This window comes from Dermacentor silvarum, chromosome 3 (assembly GCF_013339745.2).
Source record: "Dermacentor silvarum isolate Dsil-2018 chromosome 3, BIME_Dsil_1.4, whole genome shotgun sequence".
In the NCBI taxonomy this organism is placed as follows: domain Eukaryota; kingdom Metazoa; phylum Arthropoda; class Arachnida; order Ixodida; family Ixodidae; genus Dermacentor; species Dermacentor silvarum.
Genome location: NC_051156.1, coordinates 92,017,624 through 92,044,716, shown reverse-complemented (window position 1 = coordinate 92,044,716; position 27,093 = coordinate 92,017,624). Strand labels below are relative to the sequence as shown.

Sequence of the window (27,093 nt, the reverse complement as noted above, 5' to 3'; positions counted from 1 at the left end):
GTAGGCGGCACTGACATCTGGTTTTGATAGATGCCTTAATAAAGTCAAGTCTGTTTGTTCTGTTGTAGTGGCGGAACCAGCTAAATTGAAATTATGTTGGGAAGTGGTCACTTCCATGAGTTTCTACATCCGTGGACCAACATGCAGTTGACAGAAGGCTTCTGGACACAAAAGTAAGGTCAAGGCAGCTGCTGTAAGAAGTTCCACGAATGAATGTAGGTAACCCGTCGTTGAGCACACTTAGTCCCTGATTACACATGAAGTCGGCCAAATCTCTGCCACGACAGTTCACTACAGTGCTACCCCAAAGAATGATGTGCGGGAAAGTCACCAATAACAACATGCGGACCTCGTGCGGTTTGCAGCACCGACATCAACTACGAGAAGTCAATCTTCGCTCTTGGATGGATGTATCCTCCAATTACAGAGAACGTTCGCCTTTTGTGTGTCATAGTCAGGCATACGTAATCATTGGTAGTACGCGGCATGATGTCATGCCTAAAGTACGTGAGATCGCGGCGTATACAAACTACTACTTTGCTTGCACGTTGGTCGCTGCGAGACCATTCTTGGATATACCCAGAGATCCGGAACGTGGAATACATGTTTGGGTTGCATATAACAATAACTGTAAATTGGTACTTAAACAAACGCTGTCTGAAATCCGGCAGACGACCACGTAGACCTCTGGCGTTCCATTGCATAACAAGCGACTGACGTATGCGTTCCTCAAACATCAATGCCATATTCGCTTATTGAATACCCACTAGAAGTGGCTCCAACACCTCAAGTAGCTGTACAGCAGCCTTAGCAGGTGGGCTGTTTAGGCTGCCAAGGATCTTGCGCATCGAACCCATCAAATTTTTAACATAGCCTTGACGTCAACATCATCCATCTTTCGATTCTCTTCATTGCAAGCAGCAGCTTTGTGCGATGGGGGTGTACACGTGGGTCTCGATGGTAACGATGGCCATTCTGCCTCCGATGTATTCGGGGCTAATGACTGGTGACCATGCACTTTCGCGTTCTGCAAGGGCATTGAAGTACGCGTGTCTTCATTTCTGGCCAGCAAGATCGGGCGAGGAGGTGATGAAGACTGTACTTTGGGTGTTGGTTTTTCTACTTGATGAGCACTGCTGCTTCGTCGGCGTCGGTGTCATGAACGACGCTTACGGCGCTGGACAGCCCTTGCAGCTTCTCTGTGTGTGGAACAGTCTCTAACCATCTTCTTCATGATACTTATTTCGTTCCTCATCTTGGGACATTCCTTTGATGTAGCATCATGGGCGCCCGAACAGTTTGGACATTTTGCAGCAACGCTGCAGTTATCTTCGTGAGATCCACCGCATCGTTTGCATGTTACCACACCTTTGCAAACTGCACTTACATGCCCGAATTTTAAGCATTTATGACATTGTAGAGGCCTCGGTACCTAAGGACGTACCGAATGCCTCACGTATCCAACCTTGACGTGTGTAGGCAAGGTGTAGGCAAACTATGGGCAGTGAGCCTGCCAGAGATTTTGTGGATTTCTGCCTTAATTTCAATTTAACTCAACTTGTTATCAGAACCTACACGCGTTGCACTAAGCACTTCTAGCATCTTAGATCTCATCCTAACCAGCAATCCGGAAAGCTTATCATCAAGTAGCATATCTACCTGAAGTCAGCGATCATAAAGTAATTCACGCCACATTTTCGTTTCAACCCGTAAGACGTGATTTAGTCAGCAAAACAATCCGCCTGTACAATAAAGGTAATTATGATGCCATTAATAGTGATCTGAGCGCATTCTTCCTATGTTCGTGAGGTTATGTTCTACGCGCTCTACAAATGAAAACTGGGTAATATTTATAAAACAGCTAGGTGATCTCGTTGACAAGTTTATACCGAGAATAACGTTCCGCGGAACCGTAACAAGCCATGGTTCACTAAAACTCTTAAGCGACTTGAAAACAAAAGAAAACGTCTCTTCCGCTCAGCCAAACTAAACGGACACCCCTCTGCTTGGGGGAAATATTTTGTGGCCGAAGACGCTTATCTGAGGGCTATACGGAATGCTAAATTCTCCTTTTTCCACCGATGAACTGCCTAAAAATGCTTACAAACAGCCTTCGACAATTTTGGCAAATAATAAACCCTCAGGAGGCGCGCATGATCAGCGTGTTAAATGCACATGGCGAAGTAGTCAGCGACAGCGAGTGTGCTGACATTTTTATGCCGCCTTTTTCTCTGTATTTACTAACGAGACTTCACTCCAGATCTTCCCACATCTACTGACATATCTGCGTTTATGCCACCAATTATATTCTCGGCAGAAGGAATCACCTCGATCATTGATAACGTCAAGCTTTCATCGTCAGCAGGTGTAGATGATATCAATTCCAAACTCTTAAAAATATTAAATATGTATCTGCTGCGTACCTAACTTTGTTGTTTTCGCAGTCACTCTCTACAGGCATCTTACCATCCGACTGGAAAGTGGGCAAGGTCGTTCCAGTCTTCAAGTCGGGCAATAGAGAAACCCCATTAAATTATCGTCCGATATCATTAACTAGTGTCCCTGCAAAATCATGGAACACGTCATATACTCGCATATCATGAACTTCTTAGACTCAATCTGTTTTTTCACCCTTGTCAGCACGGATTTCGAAAAGGCTATTCTTGCGAAACGCAGTTGGCAATTTTCCTTCACGACCTGCATGTTAACCTTGACAGTAACCTTCAGACTGATGCCATATTCCTAGATTTTGCAAAAGCATTTGATACAGTTCCTCATAAACGTTTGCTGCTAACATTATCTCAGTTAAATTTACACCCCGACGTACTAAAGTGGATAGAAGCATTCCTGACTACCGCTCTCAGTTTGTTTTCGTTAATAACCATTCTTCTAGCAGACTCCGCGTAACAGGCGTCCCGCAGGGATCCGTCTTAGGACCGCTTCTTTTTCTAATTTACATTAATGATCTACCAACACAGGTATCATGTAACATTCGTATGTTTGCAGATGATTGTGTAATCTACCGCAGAGTTACCAACACATTTGACCACACATTAATTCAGAACGATCTCAATAATGTACAAGAATGGTGTAATCGCTTGCTAATGAACCTAAATCCTAACAAATGTAAACTCGTGTCTTTCACTCGCTGCCGTAACCCCCTCACATTTACCTATTCCATTGCTGATGTTCCAATAGAATCAGTCCAATCATTCAAATATCTTGGTGTCACTCTATCTTGTGATCTGTCCTGGCGCTTGCACACTACTAACATCATCTCATCAGCCAATAGATCACTGGGATTTCTTAGGCGACATTTACGTCATACCTCACAACAAGTAAAAGCGTTGGCCTATAAATCATTTGTAAGATCGAAACTTGAGTATGCATCTCCCATCTGGAACCCGCATCAGAATTATATCATAAATTCACTCGAAGCTGTACAAAATCGTGCTACTAGGTTTATTCATTCTTCATATTCGTACGATATCAGCATTTCATCGATGAAAGCGGAATCTGGCTTGGAAGCTCTTTCTTTCCGTCGACAGGTTGCCACCCTCTCTCTCTTCCGTTCATTTTTTTTACAGCTCCCTAAATCACCCACCGTACATCACGCCACCTTCATACATATCTCATCGCACCGGTCATCCGCTTCAAGTTGCACGCGCACGTGCCCGGACCACCACTTTTCAAGCATCATTTTTTATTCGAGCATCAAGGGACTGGAACGGCCTTCCACACGCCATCGCAGCCATCACAAGCCCATCTGCCTTTACCGAAGCTGATATCACATATCTCAAAACGAACGCCTGTATTTAATGTCTATTATTTTTTTTTATTTTTTTTAACCACCCCTTATGTAATACCCCTCCAATGGGGTCTTTAAGGTATTAAAGTGAAGTGAAGTGAAGTCTCCGACTGAAACACTACTTTCACACATCGGGACCATCCAAAGCGGTGAAAGCCAAGTACAGGAGCCGACGATGAGAGCAATTTTTCAAGGCTGGAGTCAGCAATGTCTTCGTCCACATCGTAGATGACGCCTGTTGTAGTTTCCTTGTCATACGCGAAGAATGCGCGGACCGGAATGTTGCCCAACTGACCAATTGCTTTTAGTGTGTCCAGTATGGTCTTTGTATTGACTTCCACAGACAGGATGTTCTTTTGAGCATTTATACGTATCTGTTCAACTTGCCCAGGGGCGACAAGTTCTAAATACTCCGTCAAGCTCTGCCTATTCAGAGAGTTCAAGATGTCTGTCGTCGTTGTTGGTACATACGAGATTCTGTATGACCGCATGCCACTCGCCTTTATCGGTGGCTGTCGACCGGTCGGTGATGTCCTTCTGATCTTCCTCTTCAAACGGCGGCTTGAGACAACGGTGAAGTCGCTATCCGAGGCCATATCTTCAGTGGAATAGCCATCGGAAGTATCAATGTCAACGACGCTGGGGCCGAAGCGGTCACTCGCATCGGAGGCACAATGATGTGGTCGTCCAGGGCCCAATTGCTGGGAGGGGATTTTATCCCCCATCCTAAGGGGGATAAAACCCCCAGTGTTCTTGTCTCTGATTGCAGAAATCACGAGAAAATCGCAGGGATACACTGAGAGATCGGAGCTGAGGCAGATCACTACGATCACTTCTTCCTGTTGCAGAAAGAGCAGCTGTAGAGTTAATAGCGTGCGATATAACTGATGTGGCCATATTTTCTGCTAGCACATTCCCCCCAATACCTGTATGGCCAGGCACCCAGCATATAATGGCATGCTGGTTAGATAAATACGCTTTACACAGCGGAATAGAGCTCAATGACTACAGGATTTTTGTGTTTACAGAGTGACTTCAAGGCGTTTCAGAAGCTTTGATCGTCTGTAAATATAATAGTGCTTTGAAGTTTTGATTTCTTTATATGCATTACATCTGACAATAGTGCGTAGGCCTCAACCATAAAGGTACTTGTTCCCGGGTGCAGTGTATATATATATATATATATATATATACATGGGTGTGTGTGTATGTGTGTGTGTGTAATTAACGAAGTAATTCCGTACAGTAATCATGCAGTAGCCTTTGATGATGATCTTCTCATGTACACCCGTGAACAAAAGTATACGGACCAGGGGTTCTGCGATAAAGCCGATTTTTTCCTGTGCCTGTGAACACAACTTGCAATTGAGGACCGTAGTCCAAACTTCGCATTGCGAACTATGCAGTGTACCCAATAATCCCAGTTTATGCTTATTAATTACACAGAAGTTGAGTTTTTTTGGCAACCCTGTGGTCCGTATAATTTTGCTCACGGGTGTGCATAGTTGGTACTAAGCTTGTGCCTTGGTACCTAGACATGTAATCCTTTTTTCCCAGATACGATTAAATAAAAATTCACCAGCCCTTCCCCTGTCGAGAAAATGGGGGTAAGCGAATCCCATCGTGTGTGAAACTGACCTAAAACTTTTCCTTCCCTGTCTTAGTACTTGTCCTTCCCTTTCCTTCTACTTTTCCTTCCCTTCCGTGCAACGTTTTCTTCCGTTGCGTTGTACGATTCTCTGCTCGTCGCTGTCCTCGCTTGCATTCGATGTCTTGAGTTTGCTCGGCGCCGTAGTCAGCAGCATTCACCCGCCATTGCCGCTTGCGATTCTTCGAAAATAAATTTCTTCGAAATTGAATCGGTCCGTCACGTAAGACAATGAATGGGTCATACCCCCTTAAGCAGTGGTCATACCCCCGTACACCCATCGTGGTTGCTCAGTGGCTATGGTGTTGGGCTGCTGAGCACGAGGTTGCGGGATCGAATCCCCGCCACGGCGGCCGCATTTCGATGGGGGCGAAATGCGAAAACACCCGTGTACTTAGATTTAGGTGCACGTTAAGGAACCCCAAGTGGTCCAAATTTCCGGAGTCTCCCACTACGGCGTGCCTTATGATCAGATCGTGGTTTTGGCACGTAAAACCCCATAATTTAATTTTTAATACCCCCGTGAACGCGGCCTCCCAATTACGATGACAGAAGAGATGTGAACGCTGGAATGATTAGCGGCAACGGCGCCAGCTGTGGCAGAAGACGACGACTACGAACGTGGGAGCAGTGGCACGAGCAAGAGTGCACCCCGAGGGGCGCCAACGAGCCAGGCGCGGAAGAAGACGACGACGCTCGAGTCAATAGACAGTTTTAGCAGAGCGCCGCTTAAGTTCCGATCCGCTCAGACTTCACGCTCTGAGATACTGCAGGGAACTGCATAGATTTCGCATTTGATAAGCGCGTCTTGTCGAGACGCGAGCGACGCGTTATCAACTCGGCTGCAAAACGACGAAGAGGTCAAGTAGACACCCTGTCACGCTCCGCTCAGTCGGCTTTGTAGCGGAGCGAGGGATGCGGTCTTCGTTCCGCTGACGGTATGAGCGTTGTGCGCAAGCGCAATAGCGTTCCCGCTACGCGGCTGTGTGGCATTTGCTAGCATATGCCGGTCTGATCGGTGCGGACATCAAGCGCTCAGCTAAAACACTCTAATGCTGATAATGATACCGCCTACACCGCGTACACCGACCCCGACACAAGTGAGCCTATAAAGCTTCGCCGAAAAACACAACCATGTGTGGGATGGTACTCTTCAGATCGTAGAGTCACAAAGCACTAAACATTTGCAGCTGCAGAAAGCATTTGTCCATTGTGCCACTTTGACGGCAGGATGTGAATGTTACCTCCATTCATTTTTATTGCAAACTTAAGCATCACACTGCTACAGTCAAGAGAAAAGCTGCATGCATTCAGCCATCAGCACGGTAATACTTAACAGCCTAACGATAACATTATTTTGCGGTTCTTTCATTATATCCAAGATCACACTAACACATACATCTTTTTTTGTCCTCAATCCACTCAAACAAGTGCCAGAAAAGCCAGACCTGGAAGATGTTACGTTGAATATTTTGGCACGCCCGTATTTCATCTCATCATGGTGTCATTTTATTACCGTGCCGAAGCGAACAAAAATAATTCACATCTTAAAACCCCCGGTGACTTCAAGCACAGTTCCCGTGATGTAGGAACTCGTTGTGGGCGAGCACAGGAACTTGATGGCCTCTGCTATCTCCATTGGCTGGGCGGTCCTCTTGAGCGGTGTGTTCGCTACAACTCTTGCCTTGCTGCTTTCACCAGCGTCTTCCATCATGGCGGTCTCCACCCATCCGGGTATGACTACGTTGCAGCGGATACCGTGCTTCGCCAGTTCCAACGCTGCCGACTTGGTCAGCGCCACGACGCCGGCCTTGGCAGCGGCGTACGCGCACGACGGCATAGAGCCGCACTTGGCTGCAAGGCTGGATATGTTGACGATGGCTCCTCTCCATTCAGACAGCGGTGTTCCAGAACGCAGCATATCACGACTAGCTGCCCGGGTCACCAGGAAGGCACCCTGAAAACACCACAAGCAAGTTTTACGTTCCCTTCCACGTATCACAGAGCTCACAGTAATTTTCATAGTTCTCACGACGCACTCTGGCGGCACTAATTCAGCCAAGATACACAATGCGGATTTCCCTCTTTAGTTGCCCTCAATACTTGAGTAACATTGAATTGAATGATTGACCCATTGCCTTTTTTCCTTAAAAAAAGTGTCTTACTCATTGTGGCGTGTTCAACCACTGGGAGACCCCATACACTTTTGCCTCTTTCAGTCTTAAAAAATATAAAACACGACCCCACTCACCTGCACAATAATCACTATTTCCCGGCTGATTTGCATATAAAGTGAGTAAGTGCGCAGATCCTACCCACAGCTGGAATCAACGTTATGCCAAGCATTTTGCGGCCCATCTAACCTCGTTCGGGAGTGCGCAAATCGTAATCAAATGACATGACACTTAAGACGAGCAAACGTGTGTTTGCGTGCCTGCGTGTGTGTCAGTGGCAGCGATAAGAAATCGTTACGATGACGTCAGTAGGACGAAGACGGTGACGACAATAGCTTTTCACTGACTGAGCGTGATGAGAGGCTCGGCTTGAGGTCCAAGGCTCTGTGACAGTTTGTGTGGGACCTTTTGCGCATCCGTTCTCTCATCCGACGCGACGAACTGCTCAAGACAGTTCCCTACCCACCGCTGGAAAAGGCAAGGTATTCTTCGCACTAATAGTCAATTTACAAGGAATCATTTTGAAACGAGAACGTTTACTCCGGAGTCAAGATACTTCGCATTAGCTTCGCCGACCGATGTCTCACCTTAAGTTCCACCCGGATAATGTCATCGAAGAGCTCATCCGTGCACTGGGAGAGTGGTGCCGTGCGCAAAATACCAGCACAGTGGACGACTATGCTCAGTGGCTCGGAGAACGCACTCCTGATGCCATTGAAGAGCTGCTCCACGGACAACGGTTCACCAACGTCAACGTACAAGGCCTGGTGCTTGGCCTCACCTGCGCACAATGTGTTAGCTGTGACGTGCGCGGCAGAAGGAGTACCTTGTACTACAAGGAGAGCTACGCCTTTGCTGTTTTCAATGAATCACTTAGTTTCACGCGAAAATGGCCGCACACCGTCGCGTCACGCCCTCACCTTCGAGTAGTAAGAATTCGTTTGCTTCCGTCTTCAACTTTCATGAATTTTTCTTTGGGGTCTCGTCAAAGCTAAAACGACTCAGAAGAACAACAGCAAATACACAGGTCCTGATGCCACACTTGAGCGAGTGGAATGTGTTAGCGCTAAGATTGCCTATCATTTGACGGTTTTCAGACGACTCTTAATCTATGCATGGCTACCCGTGAACGCTTTACCTGTGTCAATTTGTTTCTATATCTCCGCTTTCCTTCTCAATTTCTCTCTCTCTCTCTTCCTTTTTACGTATTTTAAATATCTGCAGGCTGAATACGCCATCAAAACGCTGTTTATGGTACTGCACTTCGCGCATGCCTTCGCAGCCCCAGTACAGCATGCAGCCACAGGAAACTTTAGGTACCGTGTTCTACCAGCCTACTATGCCGAAAAAGTGCAGATTCGACGCACATGTTCGAACCAATGCGAAGCGAAGCTTTATTGAAACCGGTAAATAAGTGCGATGCAACTAATCGCTATGCATACAAGTGCGTTTAGTCTTAACATAGGCGATGTTTAATCTCATGTAATATTCATGTTGATTCGCCGCAAAAGTCACAACAATCGCACCCAGTTTTCATATTTATGCACTACAGCGCTCAAAGACTACTCTTAAATGCAAGCATTAAATCATGCGGGCGCAGTCTTGAGACGTCTACACTGTGACGTCACGACAACGAAGACAATATATATTGCTTACTGAAGAATGAATGGTGATGACTGGTGTATGCACAGAGTAGTACGACACACATCTGGCTACATACTTAATGACTCTGCATCTCTTGTGTCACAGCGGCACGTAACCATTTTGGAAGGATGGCCAAGAATGGGCACACACCCAATGGCTAAATTAGAGAAAATCGACTTAATCAAATATTTGGTTTAATATGCTGCGGTATTCAAGTAACAGGTCTGTGTGTTTTGAAGAAACTTATGAACCGGTTTTGTACATGTTTTGTGCAGCGATTATTTTTCTATTGCACAGAAAAGAGGTCTGCTTCTACTAGAACTACATTGCGGGTTACGATAGCGGGGTTATATAAGCAAACCTATTATCTGGAGCTCGCATAATATCTGGAGCTTGCATTCGGCTCCAGCGCACATATAACGTTTGTCGCACGCTAAATGTGTTATTGGAAGTCTGGCGTACATTCGGGATGTGTACATGGCACAGAATGAACGCAACGCAGTGAGTAATGTTGCCCTAATTCATTGTCTGCCTGAAGAGGGGGGAGGGGAGGGGATTACTGCAGCTGTATTAGGAATTCTGACATATTGGGTTTTAAAGAGTTTTATATTCGGACTATGAATTGAAATGCCAGAAAGATGAAATAAATAAAGAAATGGTGAGCTTAGCCCCAAGGCATAGCATTCACAACGTCAGGAAGGTATAGCGTTGTACTAAAGGTGCCACAGAATGCTGACGCGATGACGAGGGTGCCAGTGCCGTTGCAGGTGTCTGAACTTCAATGGTACACTAAATGAGACCAAGGGACAATTATCGGCAATCGTCAGCGTCCTCAAAAAGGATTACATAATATATTTACCTTGAAGTTAACCATGGTGCTCACAGCTGCTCATCAGGAACGCGGATGTGTCTGTGGTAACAAAGCTTATGCCAGCAGCGAAAGCGAGAACGCTGCCCTCTCTTACAAAAACGCGTTTAAATGTTTCATGGGCTGTCTATAGACTTCTTGTAGACAAGATTTCTTGTTTGTAGCTTCGTTCTAAACAATACTTCTAGACTATTTGTAGGCAAACGATTCATAAGGTGCATATTCCTTTTTGTTCACTCGTAGTCTATAGGCAATAAACGACAACGTTCTTTTTTTTGTTTACCCCCACTTTTATAAAGCCAATAGACAAAAGTCGACAATGTATTTATTGCTTTTTGACACTTCTCTGGCTATAAATGCTCCATAAGCAAAACTCGTTAAGTGGTCTACCTATTTTTGTCCATTTGCAACTGTATAAACAAGAAAGTCCATGTTTTAGGTCGATTCCCCGATTACTGAATATCTACAGACAAAAGCTGTTAAGCTTCTGACCATTTCATCTTTGTCAATCAATTACGCTTTCCCAATCAGGAGTTTACCAAGCAATTCCAAGTTCAAGGTTCTGCTCGCATAATTTCATCGCGGCATATGCTCGTTTTGAACATAACTCGTGGTCGAACCATTGACTGGGATGACATTCAAAGTTATTTTCACTTGCGAACCACATCAATGCCAGTTTCCAAGCGTGATTGAGTGCCCGACGCTGTAGTACACTTATCGCTTCAGTTCTACTAGCGGATCGCTTCAGTTCTACTAGCGGTCCATAGATTGTCTATAGCAGTTAGGCTCGGCCGATTCTGGTGACGATGGTGGTGACTTGGTTGCGCCAATTCCGATAGCAGTGCATATGTGTCCTCATACAATGTATTAATGTCGTTTAGTGCAGTTGTACCACCCCGAAGAATACTAGAAAGTTTCGATAGGAAGTGTAAGATTTGCATCATACATTCTTCAGAATATATCCTGTGTGGCTGGGACATATACAGCTAGCTTTATGCATTTTGAAGAATTGTGTATGGTTTCTTATACATAGCCCCAGTGAAGCAGTGGGACGTCACGAATGGCCATAATCGCTGTAGCGAGCCGCCCGTATGCCGGTTGCGTTAAAGTGTGATGAATAAAAAAAACATTGTAAAAGTCATATGGTTTCACGTCTGCTTGCCGTCTATGGGCACCGTTCACTGTTCAGATGACGTTACGACATTTTATGTTTCGCCCCAGTATTGCCGACGCCGGCCGCTAGAGAGGCGATGAAAATGATACGCCACTCCGAACGACAACGGCTTCCTTATCGTCGCTCGTTTGAGAGGTATGCCCTGTGCTTTGACGATATCAAGCTCAGAATTGTTCCCGCTGCTCATATCGATTGCGAACGCGTGCTATCATATGCAGACCATGCGCACTCTGATATTTCCACAACTCAGTCTTCTTTCGTGATAAGCGATCGAAAGTATCACGGCGAATGTATACAACGTCTCTCCAGTTTTGCTGGTTTTGACACTGGCCGTCCCAAAGCTTCACTTGTAGTGGCGCATAGATCGGGCGCAAACTGCAATGCACGGTGCCTATACATTGCCAGTGCAGAAAAGTCGTAATGCTGGGCTGGTCCTGAAGACAATTTAATAAAAGCGGAGGTACCAGATATTGACACGTATACATGTTTATTTAGGTGCACGTTAAAGAACCCCAGGTAGTCGAAATTTCCGGAGTCTCCCACTACGGCGTGCCTCATAATCAGGTCGTGGTTTTGGCCCGTAAAACCCCATAATCTAATCCAATTTTCACGAGAACCAGATGCCAAGCAGGCGTCGAGTTGACATCAGAGATACACGTAATGTTCCTAGGTGACGACGCAGAATTTGTATGATAGTCTGCGATTGACTGATGCCACGCATGTGGTGCGCACGACAGGTTATGTGTTGTCTCAATCTGGGGAAGTACTTTTCACATTGCAATCACATCTTAGCTGCATAGCTAACATCGGCTTATTTCATGCAATAGACTGATATCCTGAGCTATACACTCATCAAAGGGTTTCTTTCATATTAAATATGCGTCAAACCAACCGAGCACGTCCAGCCTAGCTTCCCTGACGGTATGCCTGTGCGACAGACCATATGTGTACGTCGGTGCGGGGTTGACTGCTATGTCATTTCACCAGGCTTACAGAAAGAAAACTCGGAGGCGATTACGGTACTTCCTAATGCAAATTTTGAGCTCAGATGTCTAGGTCTTTTGAATTCGCGATATATTGTGTCAAAGAATTTGATTCCGAACGATAGGGTCCCTTCGGCGGCGGCGCTAAGCCTCTGCTCGGGCAGCTCGTTTAGCAGCAGCGCAGATGAATTTCCACCAGTTGCGTCACTCATTGTTCAGAACGACAGCGTGAACATGGGAACGCGTGGCTCGCGCTGAACGCATTCTCTAGAGGCGGCGGCGCAGGCGAAGTAGCGCAATAGCAGTTGGTCCGAAGCCCACGCCAGCGTTTTGTTTCCATATGCGCTCGCCGCATACCTGATCGCCGCCGTTGAGCATGTCTCGTGCGGCAGTCTGCTTTCCGCCTCATCCTTTCAACATACACACTTCCTCTGCTTTCCTCCTCGCAGTTGTCGCTATCGCCATATTTCTACCCCCGCTGCGCTCCGCGTTCGCTCTTTCATCCTTCGCTGAACTCGTTCACTCGGTTACGACGCACGCTTACGCTCAACGCAGGAACGGGCGCGCAGGAGCTGCGCTCTAATATGCACTAACGTGTGGAAATTCATTTGATGGTACGCTGTAAGAGATTTGTTCTAGAAATACACGTCGTTAGCGATGATTCAGGCACACGTAATAAAAGCACTGAAGGTTGTGTCTAAAGGCATTTACAAACAGTGCATTCACCCACCTAGACGCTCCGGGCGAGAGTTCACAGGACGGCATTAAAGCAGCGCGGACACTTGCATTTTCTCCCTAAATGACAAACGCGTTGAAAATGGAATAAGGAAAGCTCTCTCACTCGCAAGAAGAGTGAGAGAGCGAGATAGAAAGAAAAAAAAAACACCCAAGCACCAGCGAAGCTGAAACGTGAGGCCCCGGTGTTTAGCAATGGGTTAATCCCGACGCTGTATTGAAGCGTTTCTCAATTTTTGGTTACATGTTTGTGTTTCTAGTGGAGCGCAAGCGCCAATGGCGGGCGGATGCTGCTAACCACGACCACAGAGCTACCCGAGATATCGAACGCATGAGACAACGGCGAGTCAGGATGTGGCGTTGCGGGGAGAGCAGCGTTAGGGAGCCTAAAACGGTGTTGCATGTAGGCTCCGTAAGCAGCGTCAACGTGGCAATTGCGGGAACGCAATCGCCGGGGCCAACGCCCGCTTTTGGCGGGAGTTTCTCGAGCGGCCCTTTGGCTTCGGCTGCGACGAAACGTCCACGTAGAAATCTCGAAGTGGAACGCAAGCGCCAATGGCGGGCGGATGCTGCTAACCGTGACGCCGAGCTAACTCGAGATATCGAAGGCATGCGACAATGGCGAGCCGAGGAGACGGCGTTGCGGGCAGAGCAGCGTCAACGTGGCAATGGCGGGAACGCGTTCGCCGGGGCCAACGCCCGCTTTCGGCGGGAGTTTCTCGAGCGGCACTTTGGCTCCGTCTGCGACGAAACGTCCACGTTGAAATCGCCAAGTGGAATGCAAGCGCCAATGGCAGGCGGATGCTGCTAACCACGACGCCGAGCTCACTCGAGATATCGAACCCATGCGACAACGGCGAGCCGAGGAGCCGGCGTTGCGGGCAGAGAAGGTACGACGCAGTGAACGGCATCACTAACGGCGCTGCCAATGGCGCGCGCGCTTGGGTGCGACGTAGAGAACGACTAGCTGACGGCGCAGCCAATGGAGACGTTTAGCGAAACATGGGACGAATGGTTTTCGTTTCGCCTAGCCATATACAGCTTTCGCTGTAAAAGACGCAGCTTCGCCCGAAAGGCGTAGCATCAATTGCGATAGCAGATTCGCGGACAGCCATACGAAGTAAGGATAGTAGTTTTATCAGCAGTGTAAATTTGTAAACATGCGCTTACCCAACTAAATTAACAAGCATGGTGTCAGCGTGCACAGGCAAACATGAACACATCACACTCGTTGACCGCGGGCACTCGCTGTCAAAACGCTGGCGTGAGGAAGCACGGCAGCTGCAGCGAGCGAAGTGACCTTCGTGCAGTCTATCGCTTCTACGCAAAGTGAGCGGCGAGAACACATGCACACGCAAAGCTACGACCGTCGGCCCACCTAGACTGTCCCCCCAAAGCAGATCACTTCAAGAGAAAGCCCGCGCGACCGCGCTATATGCACTGGCTGCCGAAGTACAACGCACCCCCCCCCCCTCCTACCTCCCCTCTCCCCGGTGCCATGCGCGCCGAAGGAAGACGGCGCGCTTCCTCCCCGCTTTTCTCCTTGCGCGCGCGAGACTAAGCCGCGATCGTCGCTCACCCTGGACTTTACACATCACGGCAACTACGACGGCAACTACGACAGCAAAAATGAACCTATTAATGAACAGTATAATTGCTGTCGCAATAATAAATTAGAAAAGCGCTCGGAGACGGTCGGAGCACGCAACGGCAGCTAAGCGCCCTGCATAAAACACTAAAGGCAGCGGCCATTCCTCCTCGCCCGGCTTCTCCTTCTTCTGGCTTCCTCGCCGTCCTTGCTTTCCCTCGTTGCTCGCCCTCGCGGTTTGCTGCGCCCCCGTAGTCCCCGTAGAATTCGCGTGTGTCGCGCAGCTGTAACTTATTAATAACACACTTCCCGCATTAAGTTCTGTCGTGTGCTCGGCGTTTATTGTGCGAATGGCTTTTGGCGCAGTACCCTAGGCCTTGTTAGGCAGGCCACAGGTGCAAGAACAGTTGTTTTTTTTCTGCGGAAAAGTGCCGCGTAAATGCGTTGAAGCAGGTGGACAGAAAGCTGTAGCCTATTTATCTAAACCATAATTCGTGCCAGTGATATTCACGACGATAGCAGAAACCAGTGCTAGCTCGGTTATCTGTGTGAGCAGGTCCTATATTCTAAACAGTGCTGGGACAATTATTAGAACATGCTCGCATCATCACGCCTATAAACGTAGCGCGCTTACCACATGGTTTGTTTAGATTCTAGATGACGGTATTGTTCTGTTCTTTCTTTTTGCTGTTTTATGCCAAGCAAGAGGCGAAGAATACGATAGAAAGATCTGCTAGCGCACGTGCGTGTAGCTTACTTATATTACGTCAGTCGTCTTTTGTTTGGCACTTGACACACTGCATCAAATACAAGCTTCGCTTGAAAAAAAAGAAAAAAAGAAGGGGAAGGGGGGTTGCGTTTGCCGGTCACTCTATCACCGTAACCATCGAAAAACATCTTGTAGAACACAGGCTGTGCTTCAATGACACCAACAACAAGACTGACGCCCGTTTTTTTTTTTTTTTTCCTTTTTTTTTGCGCGTTGGCCAGTGTTCGGCCGCTGAACCAACACCACCTAGATAGCACACGGCCTGTACACTCCGATCCATGGCGTCATGCTACCTCATCCGACTGCCATAGAATCTAATGGAGACGCCTCTCGAGTAAGCAACAGTGATTTTGACATCACCGCTTTCGTCACGCCAGCGTTGGCAATGGAAATTTCGGGCCAGGTAGCATGGCGTCATGTATCGGAGTGAACAGGCCTTGTGCTATCTAGGTGGTGTTGGCTTAACGCGTGCGAGTGCAGCATCTACGTTTTCCAAGTACAGTCATTTTTGGCACCTACGTCCTGGTGCAGGCGGCAAATCTCCCGTATGCAGCCTCGATTTCGCGCTAAAATTTGCTTCAAAACAGCTTTCCCCTCTAATGTTAACTTACTGGTCATTCTATCGGTATAAAAGGTAATTACCTGCTGATTATTGCGCGAGATCTACGCTCCGAAAAAGTGAAAAGCTACAAATTTTTGACAAACTTAATTGGGGTCATTAAAGAGGTATCACCGTAGACCTACTGGCAGAGATCGGGCAACATTCTCTGCTACCTCGAGCTGTATGTCAGCAACCACCACGGTGGCCCCTTCGGCGGCAAGCAAGTGGCAGACCGCCTGGCCGATACCACCCGCACCCCCTGTCACCAGGGCCAACCGTCCATGGAAAGGTACATTAACTGCAGTCATCGCGACTTGGATTCGGTGCGCAAGAAATTCTAAACGCGTTGACCACGTTTGTCGTCAGAATCGCTCATAGCACAGGCAGTAAGGGGCGCAGTGGGTGGCAGCTGCTGAGGAGAGAGGGTGTGCATATTAGGCCGAAGGCAGGAAGTATCTTGATGGCTCTCCACGTATCCGCAACTGCTCTGCGTCACCGACACTAATCTGCCCGTTCCCCCGTACACGTGTCTGCCGCCACGCAGGCGTTCAAAATAAACCGAGGTGACAGCCGCTCCCTAAAGAGCGGTGGAAAAAAACTGACACATCCGTTAGGAACTGCGGAAGTACGAAATTTATTGATTCGTCGAACTCTGTAGGAAGTTGAGAAACTGTACAGTTATGTGCGGGTGTACTTGGAGCTTAATGGTACAATTGCAGCTCAGGGCCATTTCAATGACAAGCAATGAGAAGTCCAACGGCTCTAATGGAAAATTTGTCAATGTGCTGTTATCATTTTGCCAAGTTTTTATGGATCCACTTACAGGCTATAGAAATAACAAAACCTGGTCATAGAGCATTAGCAAACGTGTATTAGGTAACGGTTGGTTGCAAGGCAATGCAATGTGAATAAGTATTTGCTTGCCGGTATAGGTTATCGATTGTGGAAAATCACGAGCATTAGGGTAAGTTTGGAGCTATATTTTTGTGTATGTTGAAGAAGCTGAAGTCAAATGCGAAACTGTCACGGGAACGAACGACATAACGACGCACAGGACACCTGGATATAACCAGCAACCTGGAAAGTCAACAAGAATATTATGTTGAGGTATTGGAGTACAAATCCGGAAGTATGCTTTAATAATTCCAGCAAGTACATGCGTGCATATGCTTCTGAGGCGCATACTTAGTTAATTCTGCAAATGCCCGGTCACATTTCATATAATACCTATGCATATGCGTGCGTAAGTTAGCTGGAACCATTGAGCTATTTTCAAAGCCTGTGGCTAAAGGTACGGCTAACGTATCGCTTCAACATTTTTACAGGCCCGTTAGACGGATCCGCCAGTTTTTATTAGAAGTTCGTCCGACGTATCCGGTTTTTTCTATGTTAAATGTGTGTGGGAGAGTTTTGCAGCATGGGTGATGCACGCTACTCCTTTCTTTAGTTAAACAGTACTCATTAAAAATTGGCTAGCTAGAACAAGCAATGAGAAAAAAAGAAGTCAGAGACAGTACCTAACAAAGACAGGCCGGCTAAAACAGACACCGAAACGAAATTACAATATTGCCAGGCGTTAGTAACGCTCAGGGGACGACGGCGAAGAAGTTCTTTGGTGGTGCGGCAATGTTTTGAGGCAACAACAACAACAAAACAGTAAACAGCCGTTCGCTCGGAACTGACTGCTTGCCTTTTCCTCTCGTGAAAACTGGTGGAGGTGCTGGGTACACGTACACCCTATGCCTTCTGGGCCTCAACCAGAAGCTACCGTCGCCTAGTACCTCAGGGACTACAGAAATCCATCGAAGCAGCCGTCGCCTGCAAGGTCTTCCTCCGCAATACAGTCCGCTGGCGACCTCTGCGAGGAAAATGTCAGCAACAACCGCAAACCAAACCGAGGAGATCCAAGATGCTGCGGTGCCATGCATTGTCAACGCGCCTCGCACAGCCTAACCCGTTCCACGGCGACGCCTTTGACGACGTAGAAGACTGGTTAAACCATTGCGACCGGGTCGCCACCTTTATGACTGGGACGATCGCCGTAAGTTCAAGAACGTCTACTTTTCCCTTTTAGACGCGGCACGTAGACGAGAACCACGTAGCTTCATTACCAGCTGGCAGGAGTTTTACCGACTGCTCGTGACGCCTTCAGCACCACCCAAAGGAAAGAAAGAGCCGAACAGGCACTATCTTCGAAGTTCCAAATGCCGAACGAAACCGTCGCAATGTTCGTAGAAGGACATGAGGCGATTGTTCCGTCAGGCCGACCCACTAATGCCAGAAGACACGAAGGTGCGTCTGTTAATGCGACGCGTAAAAGAACAGCTTTTCGCGGGCCTCGCGCACAATCCTCCTACAAACAGTGTCTCAGTTCGTCCGTGAGGCAACAATCAGGTAACGCATGCTTCGGCGGCGGCTATCGCCGTATGAACGCCAGACCGCCATGACTGCTGCATGCTCACTTGCACCTGCAAATGATGACAGGGACTCCCTTAGGAAATCAGGCAAGTGGTCCATCCTTCGCCACCAACGTGAACCGAACTTCCCACGCTCTTGTACGCGGATGCTCTTCGGTTTCTACGCCGTCGACTGCCCGTTCCTCGCAGCCATCTGCAGGGCTTCCTCGACGCTTCCCAAGCCCAATCCACCGCATGACACTGCAAGCAGACTTTCGTCCTCGTCCCCCAGCTTTACTAACGCGTTGCATTATCGCAAACTGAATAAGATCACGAAAAAAAAAAAGTTTATCCCCTCCTCGGATTAACGACTATTTAGATCGCCTGCGGCATGCCCGTTACTTTCGTCAATGGATTTACGATAGCGGGTATGGCAGATTGAAGATGACGAACGGGACCGGGAAAAAAACGGCGTTTATAACACCGGACGGTCTCTGTGAATTTAAGGTGCTCACTTTTCGATTGTGCTCCGCTCCGGCCACATTCAACGCATGATGGACACAGTTTTATGTGACCGAAGTGGCACTCGTGTTTAGTCTACTTAGACGATGTAGTTGCTTTTCCACCACGTTTGAGCAACACATCGAGCGGCTTGAGGCGGTTCTTCAAGCCCGAAAAATGTCATTTTAGATACGAGCAGCTTAAATTCTGGGCAATATTGTCAGCAGCAACCGGTGTTCGCTCTGGCCCTGACAAAGCCACGGCAGTTGCTTGTTCCCGATACCGAAGACAAAGCACGGTGTACACCGATTTCTAGGGTTTGTGCGTATTACCGCCGTTTTGTGCCAAATTTCTCTAAGATTGCCGAACATTTGCAACGACTCATCAAGAACGACGTGACATTGTTTGGGGCCCGGCGCTTTCCACGACCTACATCGGCGTCTACAGACACCGCCGATCCTTCGTCACTTTGACACAGAGGCCGACACAGAAGTGCATACTGATGCTAGCAACGTTGGTCTCGGTGCGACACCCGTAATATTTCAAGCTGGCGTTGAACGCGTTATTGCCAATGTCAGCCGCACGTTGTCCGCTGCTGAAAAAAAACTACTCCGCAACTGAAAAAGAACGTCTGGCGGTCGTGTTGGCTATCCAGAAGTTCCGGCCATACTTGTACGGACGCGCCTTCCGAGTCGTCACCGACCACCACTCTCTCTGTTGGCTGGCGAAACTCAAGGATCCTTCGGGCCGTCTCGCAAGACGGAGCCGTGGCTGCAGGAATTTGATGTGACAATTGTCTATAAGTCTGGTCAGAAAACACACCGACGCCGATTGTCTCTCCCGCGCTCCCGTCGAACCCACACCAAAGATACTGACGAGGACCTTGGTTTTCTTTGCACTCTTCCATCTCTAAACCTAGCTCACCAGCAACGACAGGATTCAGAGCTGCAACCCTTGATTGAATACATTAAAGGATGCAGCCAACAACCCCCGCGGGCAATTCGCGCGTCACGTGTCCTCTTTCTGCCTGCGTAGCGACATCCTTTACAAGCGAACTTTCATCCAACGAAAACCGTTTTCCTCCTCGTTGTTCCCGCTTCTCTCCGCGACATTTTACGTGCATGCCACGGCGAACCAACGTCCGGGCATCTTGGTTTCACGCGTACTTTAGCAAAGATCAGCAGAAGTACTACTGGCGAAAATTACAAAAATCGTGAAGTAGTACACCAATGAAACCATCCAGTCTGCTTCAGACTGTGCGACCCTCCTTGATTACCTCTTCGACAGGTCACGATGGATTTACTCGACAGGTCACGATGGATTTACTCGGCCCGTTTCCCAAGTCTTCAGCTTATAACCGCTGGATGAATCCGCCGCGGTGGCTCAGTGAGCTAAGGCGTTGCGCTGCTGAGCACGAGGTCGTGGGATCGAACCCCGGCCGCGGCGGCCACATTACGATGGAGGCGAAATGCAAAAACGGCCGTGTGCTTGCGTTGTAGTGCATGCTAAACAACCCCAGGTGGTCAAAATTAATTCGGAGCCCTCCACTACGGCGTGCCTCATAATCAGAACTGGTTTTGGCACGTAAAACCCCAGAAAGAAGATAACCGCTGGATTGTTGTCGCCACCGATTACTTGCCTAGATACTGCAAAACTCAATCCGTTCAGCGAGCTACTGCTTCAGATGTGGCCAACTTCTTTGTCATTGTCTGGAGCCCGGGACTGGTGGTTCATGGTGCTCCAGTCGTTGTCATCACAGACCGTGCTACAGCCTTCGCCGCGCAGTTGGTCCGAGATATTCTGCGGCTGAGTGGTACAACGCACCGTACAGCAACTGCGTATCACCCGCGGACCAATGGGTTAACTGAGCGTCTCAACAAAACGGTTGCAGATATGCTTTCCATGTATGTCGCCACAGATCATAAAAAACGTGGGCAGCTTTCACTAGTGGTGCAAGGCTGTAAACAGCGGAGCTCGTGATCGACCTAGCTTTTCTTCGACGTTTTACTAGGTTTGGCTAAGTTTTGCTAGGAAATGCGAAGTGCTGCTAGGCACGGTATTCCGAATCGGCTCGCCGCCGATGCGCAGATTCTCGCCTGGTCCGCGCGACGCGCTTCAAGATAAGCGGCTTCTTCTTGGGGTGTCCGGATCTTTGTTGGTCCCATGTCAAGGGTACATGTACTCGCCCGAGAGTCAATGAGAGTTCTGCCGCCGTCGCGGCGGCTCCCAGCTTTATCTCCCCGTGATGTCACGGCCAAGCTGCGCCTCCACACTTGCCGGGGCGTGGCTGGTCGAAACCTGCCGAGCCAACGCCAGAGGCGCCTGCTCCAGTCACGGGCACCTCGCGCGTTCGGCGCGAACGCGGGGACACGGGGAAACACAGGCGGCGTCGGCAGCAGCTCTGCGCGTTGCCTCGTTGGCGTTGCTGCGATTCCTTTCTCTCTCTCGCTCTCATTTCTCCTTCCCTCTCCTAGGCATTGCGCACGCCCAATGCCACCTAGAAAAAAAGAACTTTTTTGAACTTTTTTTTCTAGGTGGCATTGGCACGCCGGGCGCAGGCTCTTTCCCTCTCCTTAACGTCCCATTTCAAGCCAACTGTGCAGGGCACAGAGAGGAGGCGAAGCACACGCCGCTCCACGAGGTGGTTGCTAGGCAACCTAGGTGACTCATCGCTGAGCGATTGTTTGCGGCTGCTGCGGGCTTTTGTATTGCAGGCGCCCAGAGCGGCCGTGCGCGCCCACCCGGGAAGCAAGGCTCCGCAAGGTTCCTGGGGGAGGGTAGAGGGGGGGGGGGGGGGCGTTCCACGCCGCGCACGACCGTTCCGGCCGCTGTATTTGAAAGCCATCTGCAGCGGGGACAAACCTCCAATCGCCTTTTACTAATCTCTATTGCGGACATGTTTACTTTCCCCCTATCCCTGAACCCAAGGGCTTCAAGGAGGCCAGCTAAGACTAAACGGACAGCTGGGTAGATATTGCAACGCCGCACCGGAAGAGAATAGGAAGAAGTGGGGCGAGGTTTTTTCGGCCATCGGCTGTTTCGGACCGTCCCATGTCTTCTCTACCCCTTTCATTGTAAATAAATCCATTCTACATCCGTCACAAGTGGTGGAGGTGCGGGGTCACGTGGGATCGCAAAGAAACTTTTCGTTGGTTGGAGGTGAAATGTTGCGCCCTGTTGGTGTTTGTTCGGTTTCGGTTGCAATTGGTGGGCAGAGTTTTAGAGCCGAGTTCACTGTGTTGCTCCACGCCACTCATGATGTTATTTTAGGCATAGATTTCCTACGTGGATGCAGTGCTACCCTTGACTGCGGGAACTGGAGAGATTTTATTACGGAGCACGTACCAAGCGCCATACTTGATGATTTGCAGACTGATCAAGCCGACGTGTTTTCGCTGTCTCAAATCTGTTCCTGCCTGGTCGCACAGCCATGTTTGTTCCGTGTGTTCTTCACGTGTGCGGATGGGATCATGCAGCGGTCTTGTCGAGCCAGATCACAACAACGCGCTTAAGAAGAATGTGTTGGTTCCCCGATCTATTGTCAAGCCATCGACGGGCGTGCTTTCTTGTGGACAGTGAACGCATCTATTGAGCCTGTTGCCCTGCCTGCCGGACTTCAATTGGGAACATTTGAGGAGCAAGTCACAATTCATGTACGAACAATTGCAGCGTCTTCAGACATTCGTCGTGCATTGCCGAACTATTCGAATGACTTGCGAAGTATGATCAACAAGTCGTTGCCGTCTTCCGAGCAAGATGTACTCTTACAAGTGCTTGCCTGCCACACGTCCGTCTTTGATTTTGCTCAAGGCGAGCGTTCTCGGATGTTGCCGGAATCCCGCATGCAGCATCGCATAAACCCTGCGCAAGCTACTCCGATACGCCAGAAACCCTATCGCGTATCTCCAACGGAAAGAAAAGTGATCGCCGAACAGGTCGAAGACATGCTGCAGAAAGGCGTTATTCAGGAGTCTTGCAGTCCTTGGGCAGCTCCTGTTATACTAGTGAAAAAGAAAGACAACTCCTGGAGATTTTGTGTCGATTACCGCCGCCTGAATGCCGTCACAAAGAAAGACGTGTATCCCTTACCGCGAATCGACGATGCTGTAGACTGCCTTCACTCCGCCTCGTACTTTTCGTCGGTTGACCTTCGGTCCATAAACTGACAGATACCGATGCACCCGTCTGACAGAGAAAAGACCGCTTTTGTGACGCCTGACGGACTCTTTGAGTTCAACGTCATGCCGTTTGGCTTATGTAACGCCCCAGCAACCTTCGAGCGGTTTATGGACTCCATCCTCCGCGGTCTGAAATGGGAGATCTGCATGTGTTATCTAGACAATTATTATTTTCAGCCCAACATTCCACGAGCACAACCAGCGGTTCGGCGTTGTTTTGGACTGCATCCAACAGGCTGGCCTGTATTTTAAACTCTAAGAAGGGCCATTTTGGTGAGCGTCAAGCCTTTGTGCTGGGATATCTCGTCGACAAGGACGGTATACGGCCAGAACCCCAAAAGATTTCTGCTGTTCGCAACTTTATGCAGCCGAAGACAGTGAAAGACATCAGAAGTTTCCTGGGCCTTTGTTCTTATTTTCGCAGGTTTATTAAAGACTTCGCCCAGCTTGCCTGTCCCCTGACTAACCTGCTTCGCAAGGACACTCCCTACGTATGGTCCACTCAGTGTGAGGCTGCCTTCGAGCACCTGAAGTTTTTGCTCATCTCTGGGCCACTTCTCCGCCATTTCAATCCGGAGGCGGTCACCGAACTGCATACTGATGCAAGTGGTGTGGGCGTTGGTGCTGTGCTCGTCCAGTTTCATGACGCTCGCCAACACGTCGTTGCCTACGCAAGTCGTACTCAGACGAAAGCAGAGAGAAATTATACAGTCACGGAACTGGAATATCTTGCGGTTGTTTTCGCCATCCATAAGTTCAGACCATATTTATACGGCCACCATTTCAAGATTCTTACCGACCATCATTCTCTCTGCTGGCTCGTTGGACTGCGTGACCCAGCTGGCCGGTTGGTTCGGTGAGCCTTGCGGCTCCAAGAATAAAACTTTTCCGTTGCTTACAAGAGTGGTCGCTGCCACACTGCTTATCTCGTCTATGCCGTCTGCTTATCTCGTCTTCCCTCTCACAGCAACGGCATTGATGATGACGATTTCGACGACTACCTAACTGCCATCTCATCCGACTTTCCTGACTTCGCCGTCTTCCAGAACTAACAACAGCGCGACCCTTCACTAAAACCGATTATTGAACGACTCACCGATCCGAACGGCCTACACCATTTGTGGTTCAGGACGGTCTGCTTTACCACAAGAATTATTCTAACAATGGTGCTTCACTGCTCCTCGTCGTCCCAGAATGCCTGCGCCTTGCGGTACTTCGGGCCATGCACGACGACCTTACATCCGGGCACCTCGGATTCGCTAGAACGCTACATCGCCGCCGACAACGTTTCTATTGGCCTCAATCGTGGAAGACAACCAAGCAGTATGTCGCCAGCTGTGATGTATGCCAATGCCACAAACAACCGACTACAGCTCCTGCAGAAACGCTGCAACCAGTTAGACCGCCGACTTCACCTTTTGAGAAAGTGGGTATAGATTTACTCGGTCCCTTCCCCAAGTCTTCCACCGGCTGCCGCTGGATCATCGTGTGCGCGGGTTAATTAACACGGTATGTTGAAACAATGGCACTTGTCGCAGCTACAGCAGCCGATGTTTCGGGGTTTCTTCTGCATTCGATTATCCTCCGCCACGGGGCCCCCCATGTGGTGATAAGTGATCGCTGCCGGCAGTTCACCGCTGACGTCGTGGAAGAGTTACTACGCCTTTGTGGAACACAATATCGCATCCTACGCCTTACCATCCGCAAAGCAATGGTCTAACCGAGCGCACCAATCGTACTCTCGTCAACATGCTTTCGATGTATGTATCAGCAGATCATAAGAACTGTAATGCCGTATTACCGTTCACCATGTATGCATTTAACACAGCCAAACATGAAGTCACAGGATACGCACCTTTCTTTCTCCTCTACGCCCGCCATCCTCAAAGTTTTCTCGACACCATACTTCCTCTTTCACCTAACGAAGATGCTTCTGTGGCGCAGATATTGTGTCGTGCCGAATAAGCACGCCGACTTGCCCGGCTCAGAACTCTATCGTCGCATGCTCATGCTAAGGCTCGCTACGATGCACAACACTTGCCGGTCAGATTTGCCACCGGTGACTTCGTGTGGCTGTGGACACCGGTTCGGAAAAGGGGACTGTGTCAAAAGCTTCTTGCCAAGTATTCGGGCCCGTTCGTCATTCTGCGATGCTTGAATGAAGTGACCTACGTCATCGCTAAACTCACGGCTGATAACTGCCGTTCACGCAAGACGCAAGTCGTGCACGTCGCACGGCTGAAGCCGTACCATGAACGCGAACTCTGACTCGCTCAGTGAGCTTCGTCTAACCCGGAGGAAAGAATAGAAGAAGAAGGGGCGCGAGGTTTTTTCGGGCATCGGCTGTTTCGGGCCGTCCCATGCCTTCTCTGCCCCTTTCATTGTAAATAAATCCATTCTACATCCGTCACAATATCTTTACATTCTAACAAGACATGTTCCATCGTTTTACAAGGTTTATCGCAACAAGCGCAAGCTTCTTCCTTGGTGTGCCTCGCTGTATAGGCAAACGTTCTAAGGCATCCTAACCTCGCTTCGAAAAAAGTAAAGAGATTCCCTTTGAGTCATCATAAATTGTTTCATTCCGATTTCGTTTTTACCTCTTAGGTAGTTACTCACAGCAGGTTTCTTTTCCACTGCCGCCACGCAAGAGATTGTCTCAGCGTGTCTGATTTTGCGTTTGACGTTCTTTGTTACCATGTTGCTTACTATACCGGTCGCATAGTTGCGGGTAAGCTTCCTAGTTCTTTTCCACCATGGTGAGTCAGTGTTCTTCCTGTACAAATACTTGAACACTCCGTCAACCCACTTACTTTTTTTCATATTCCTTCATCGTTGTCCGAAATCAATTTCACACTAAGCTTCCCTCACTTCAAAACTTCAGCAGCCCATATCACCCTGTAGAGCTTCATTTGTAGTCTTCCCCTGAGCACCCAGTGCGAGGCGTCCCACAGACCTTTGCTTGCCATCGGGTCCTGATTGCACCCCTCACTTCAAGCAAACAGAATTTTTAAATGTAAGTCATGGAACCATTACACCTTCCTATATATTCAGGAGCACCTTGTACCTATCGTATCCGCATAGCGTATTGTGTTTCAACATCGCTGCATTTCCCTTGCGCTTTGCTATTATTGTTTTAACACGAAGGTGTTTTATGCCGGGGTCCACCAAGACTTCACTGACGTATTTCCGTCACGGAAATACGTCACACGAACATACACGAACATAATACAAAGAAAGAAACCAGAAGAAAAAGTTCCACAAACATGCAAATTTGGAAATCGAACCCACGACCTCTCGGTCCACGACGATAGATCGCCGAGCGTTTAACCCATTGCGCCACAAACGCATTTGCAGAGAGCTACACAGACGCGCCTTATATATCTAACACTCCTCCGTGTACCCGCGCTCTTGCTCGGGGCGGTGCCGCCGCCTACGAGCAGAAAAGAGAAGTACTGCATTATGACACTAACGCGCACCGACAGTGAACGCTTCGGTGGTCTCAGCACTACGACGCCTCGATGCCAGCATTCGAAGGGACGCTGGCATCAAGAAGCACTACCAACGCCACCTAGGCGTGGCGTTCACCGTACTCAGCACAGCGGAGCGTGGCCTCCGCAATTAGCTCTGAAATGTTTCTGAAATTGATCGCGGAGGCTGCAATTACGACGCGCTGTACGCGCTGATTTGACTCGGTGACGATTCAGTTACGTGCTTTGTCTTGCGCGTTGTATTAGTGTGTCAGTAACGTGCTTCGTCTTTCGCGTTGTGCTAGCGTGTGCAGCGTAGTGCAGCTTCCATATGCACGACGGTTGCTCATGGTCATCGACGTTGGTAGTCGTGATGGAGGAGACGTGCCACCAGGCGTCAGCGTGGGTGCATCAACGCCTAAGGGCGCTTTAGCCACAAAACACCAATAGACATTATATATCAATGTGCAATAAACATTACACTACTTCTGTGAAGACACGTTTCACTTTCGTGTTCTATACCGATTCCTATATAAGAGGGATCAACCACATTTTT

The 27,093-nt window shown here is 48.7% G+C and overlaps 1 protein-coding gene across 1 annotated transcript; it reads right to left on the bottom strand.

The window, feature by feature from the left end:
- Positions 1-6,870: 6,870 nt before the first annotated feature.
- Positions 6,871-16,300, bottom strand: LOC119444554 ((3R)-3-hydroxyacyl-CoA dehydrogenase). The gene is made up of 4 exons (XM_049664644.1): positions 16,136-16,300; positions 10,012-10,063; positions 8,218-8,411; positions 6,871-7,413 (listed from the first exon to the last, which is right to left on the bottom strand). Exons 1-4 carry the CDS (start codon positions 16,298-16,300, stop codon positions 6,997-6,999), a joined length of 828 nt encoding a protein of 275 aa, XP_049520601.1. The 3' UTR covers positions 6,871-6,996.
- Positions 16,301-27,093: the final 10,793 nt, after the last annotated feature.

What these genes read in the sequence shown, in the direction of transcription:
- LOC119444554 (XM_049664644.1), bottom strand. Translation starts at nt 16,300, where the DNA reads ATGACTGCAGTTAATGTACCTTTCCATGGACGGTTGGCCCTGGTGACA. An exon ending in ACTGGCACCCTCGTCATCGC is followed by an intron (nt 8,412 to 10,011) that starts GTCAGCATTCTG and finishes CATTGTGCGCAG; the next exon opens with GTGAGGCCAAGCACCAGGCC. An exon ending in TTATCCGGGTGGAACTTAAG is followed by an intron (nt 7,414 to 8,217) that starts GTGAGACATCGG and finishes TGGTGTTTTCAG; the next exon opens with GGTGCCTTCCTGGTGACCCG.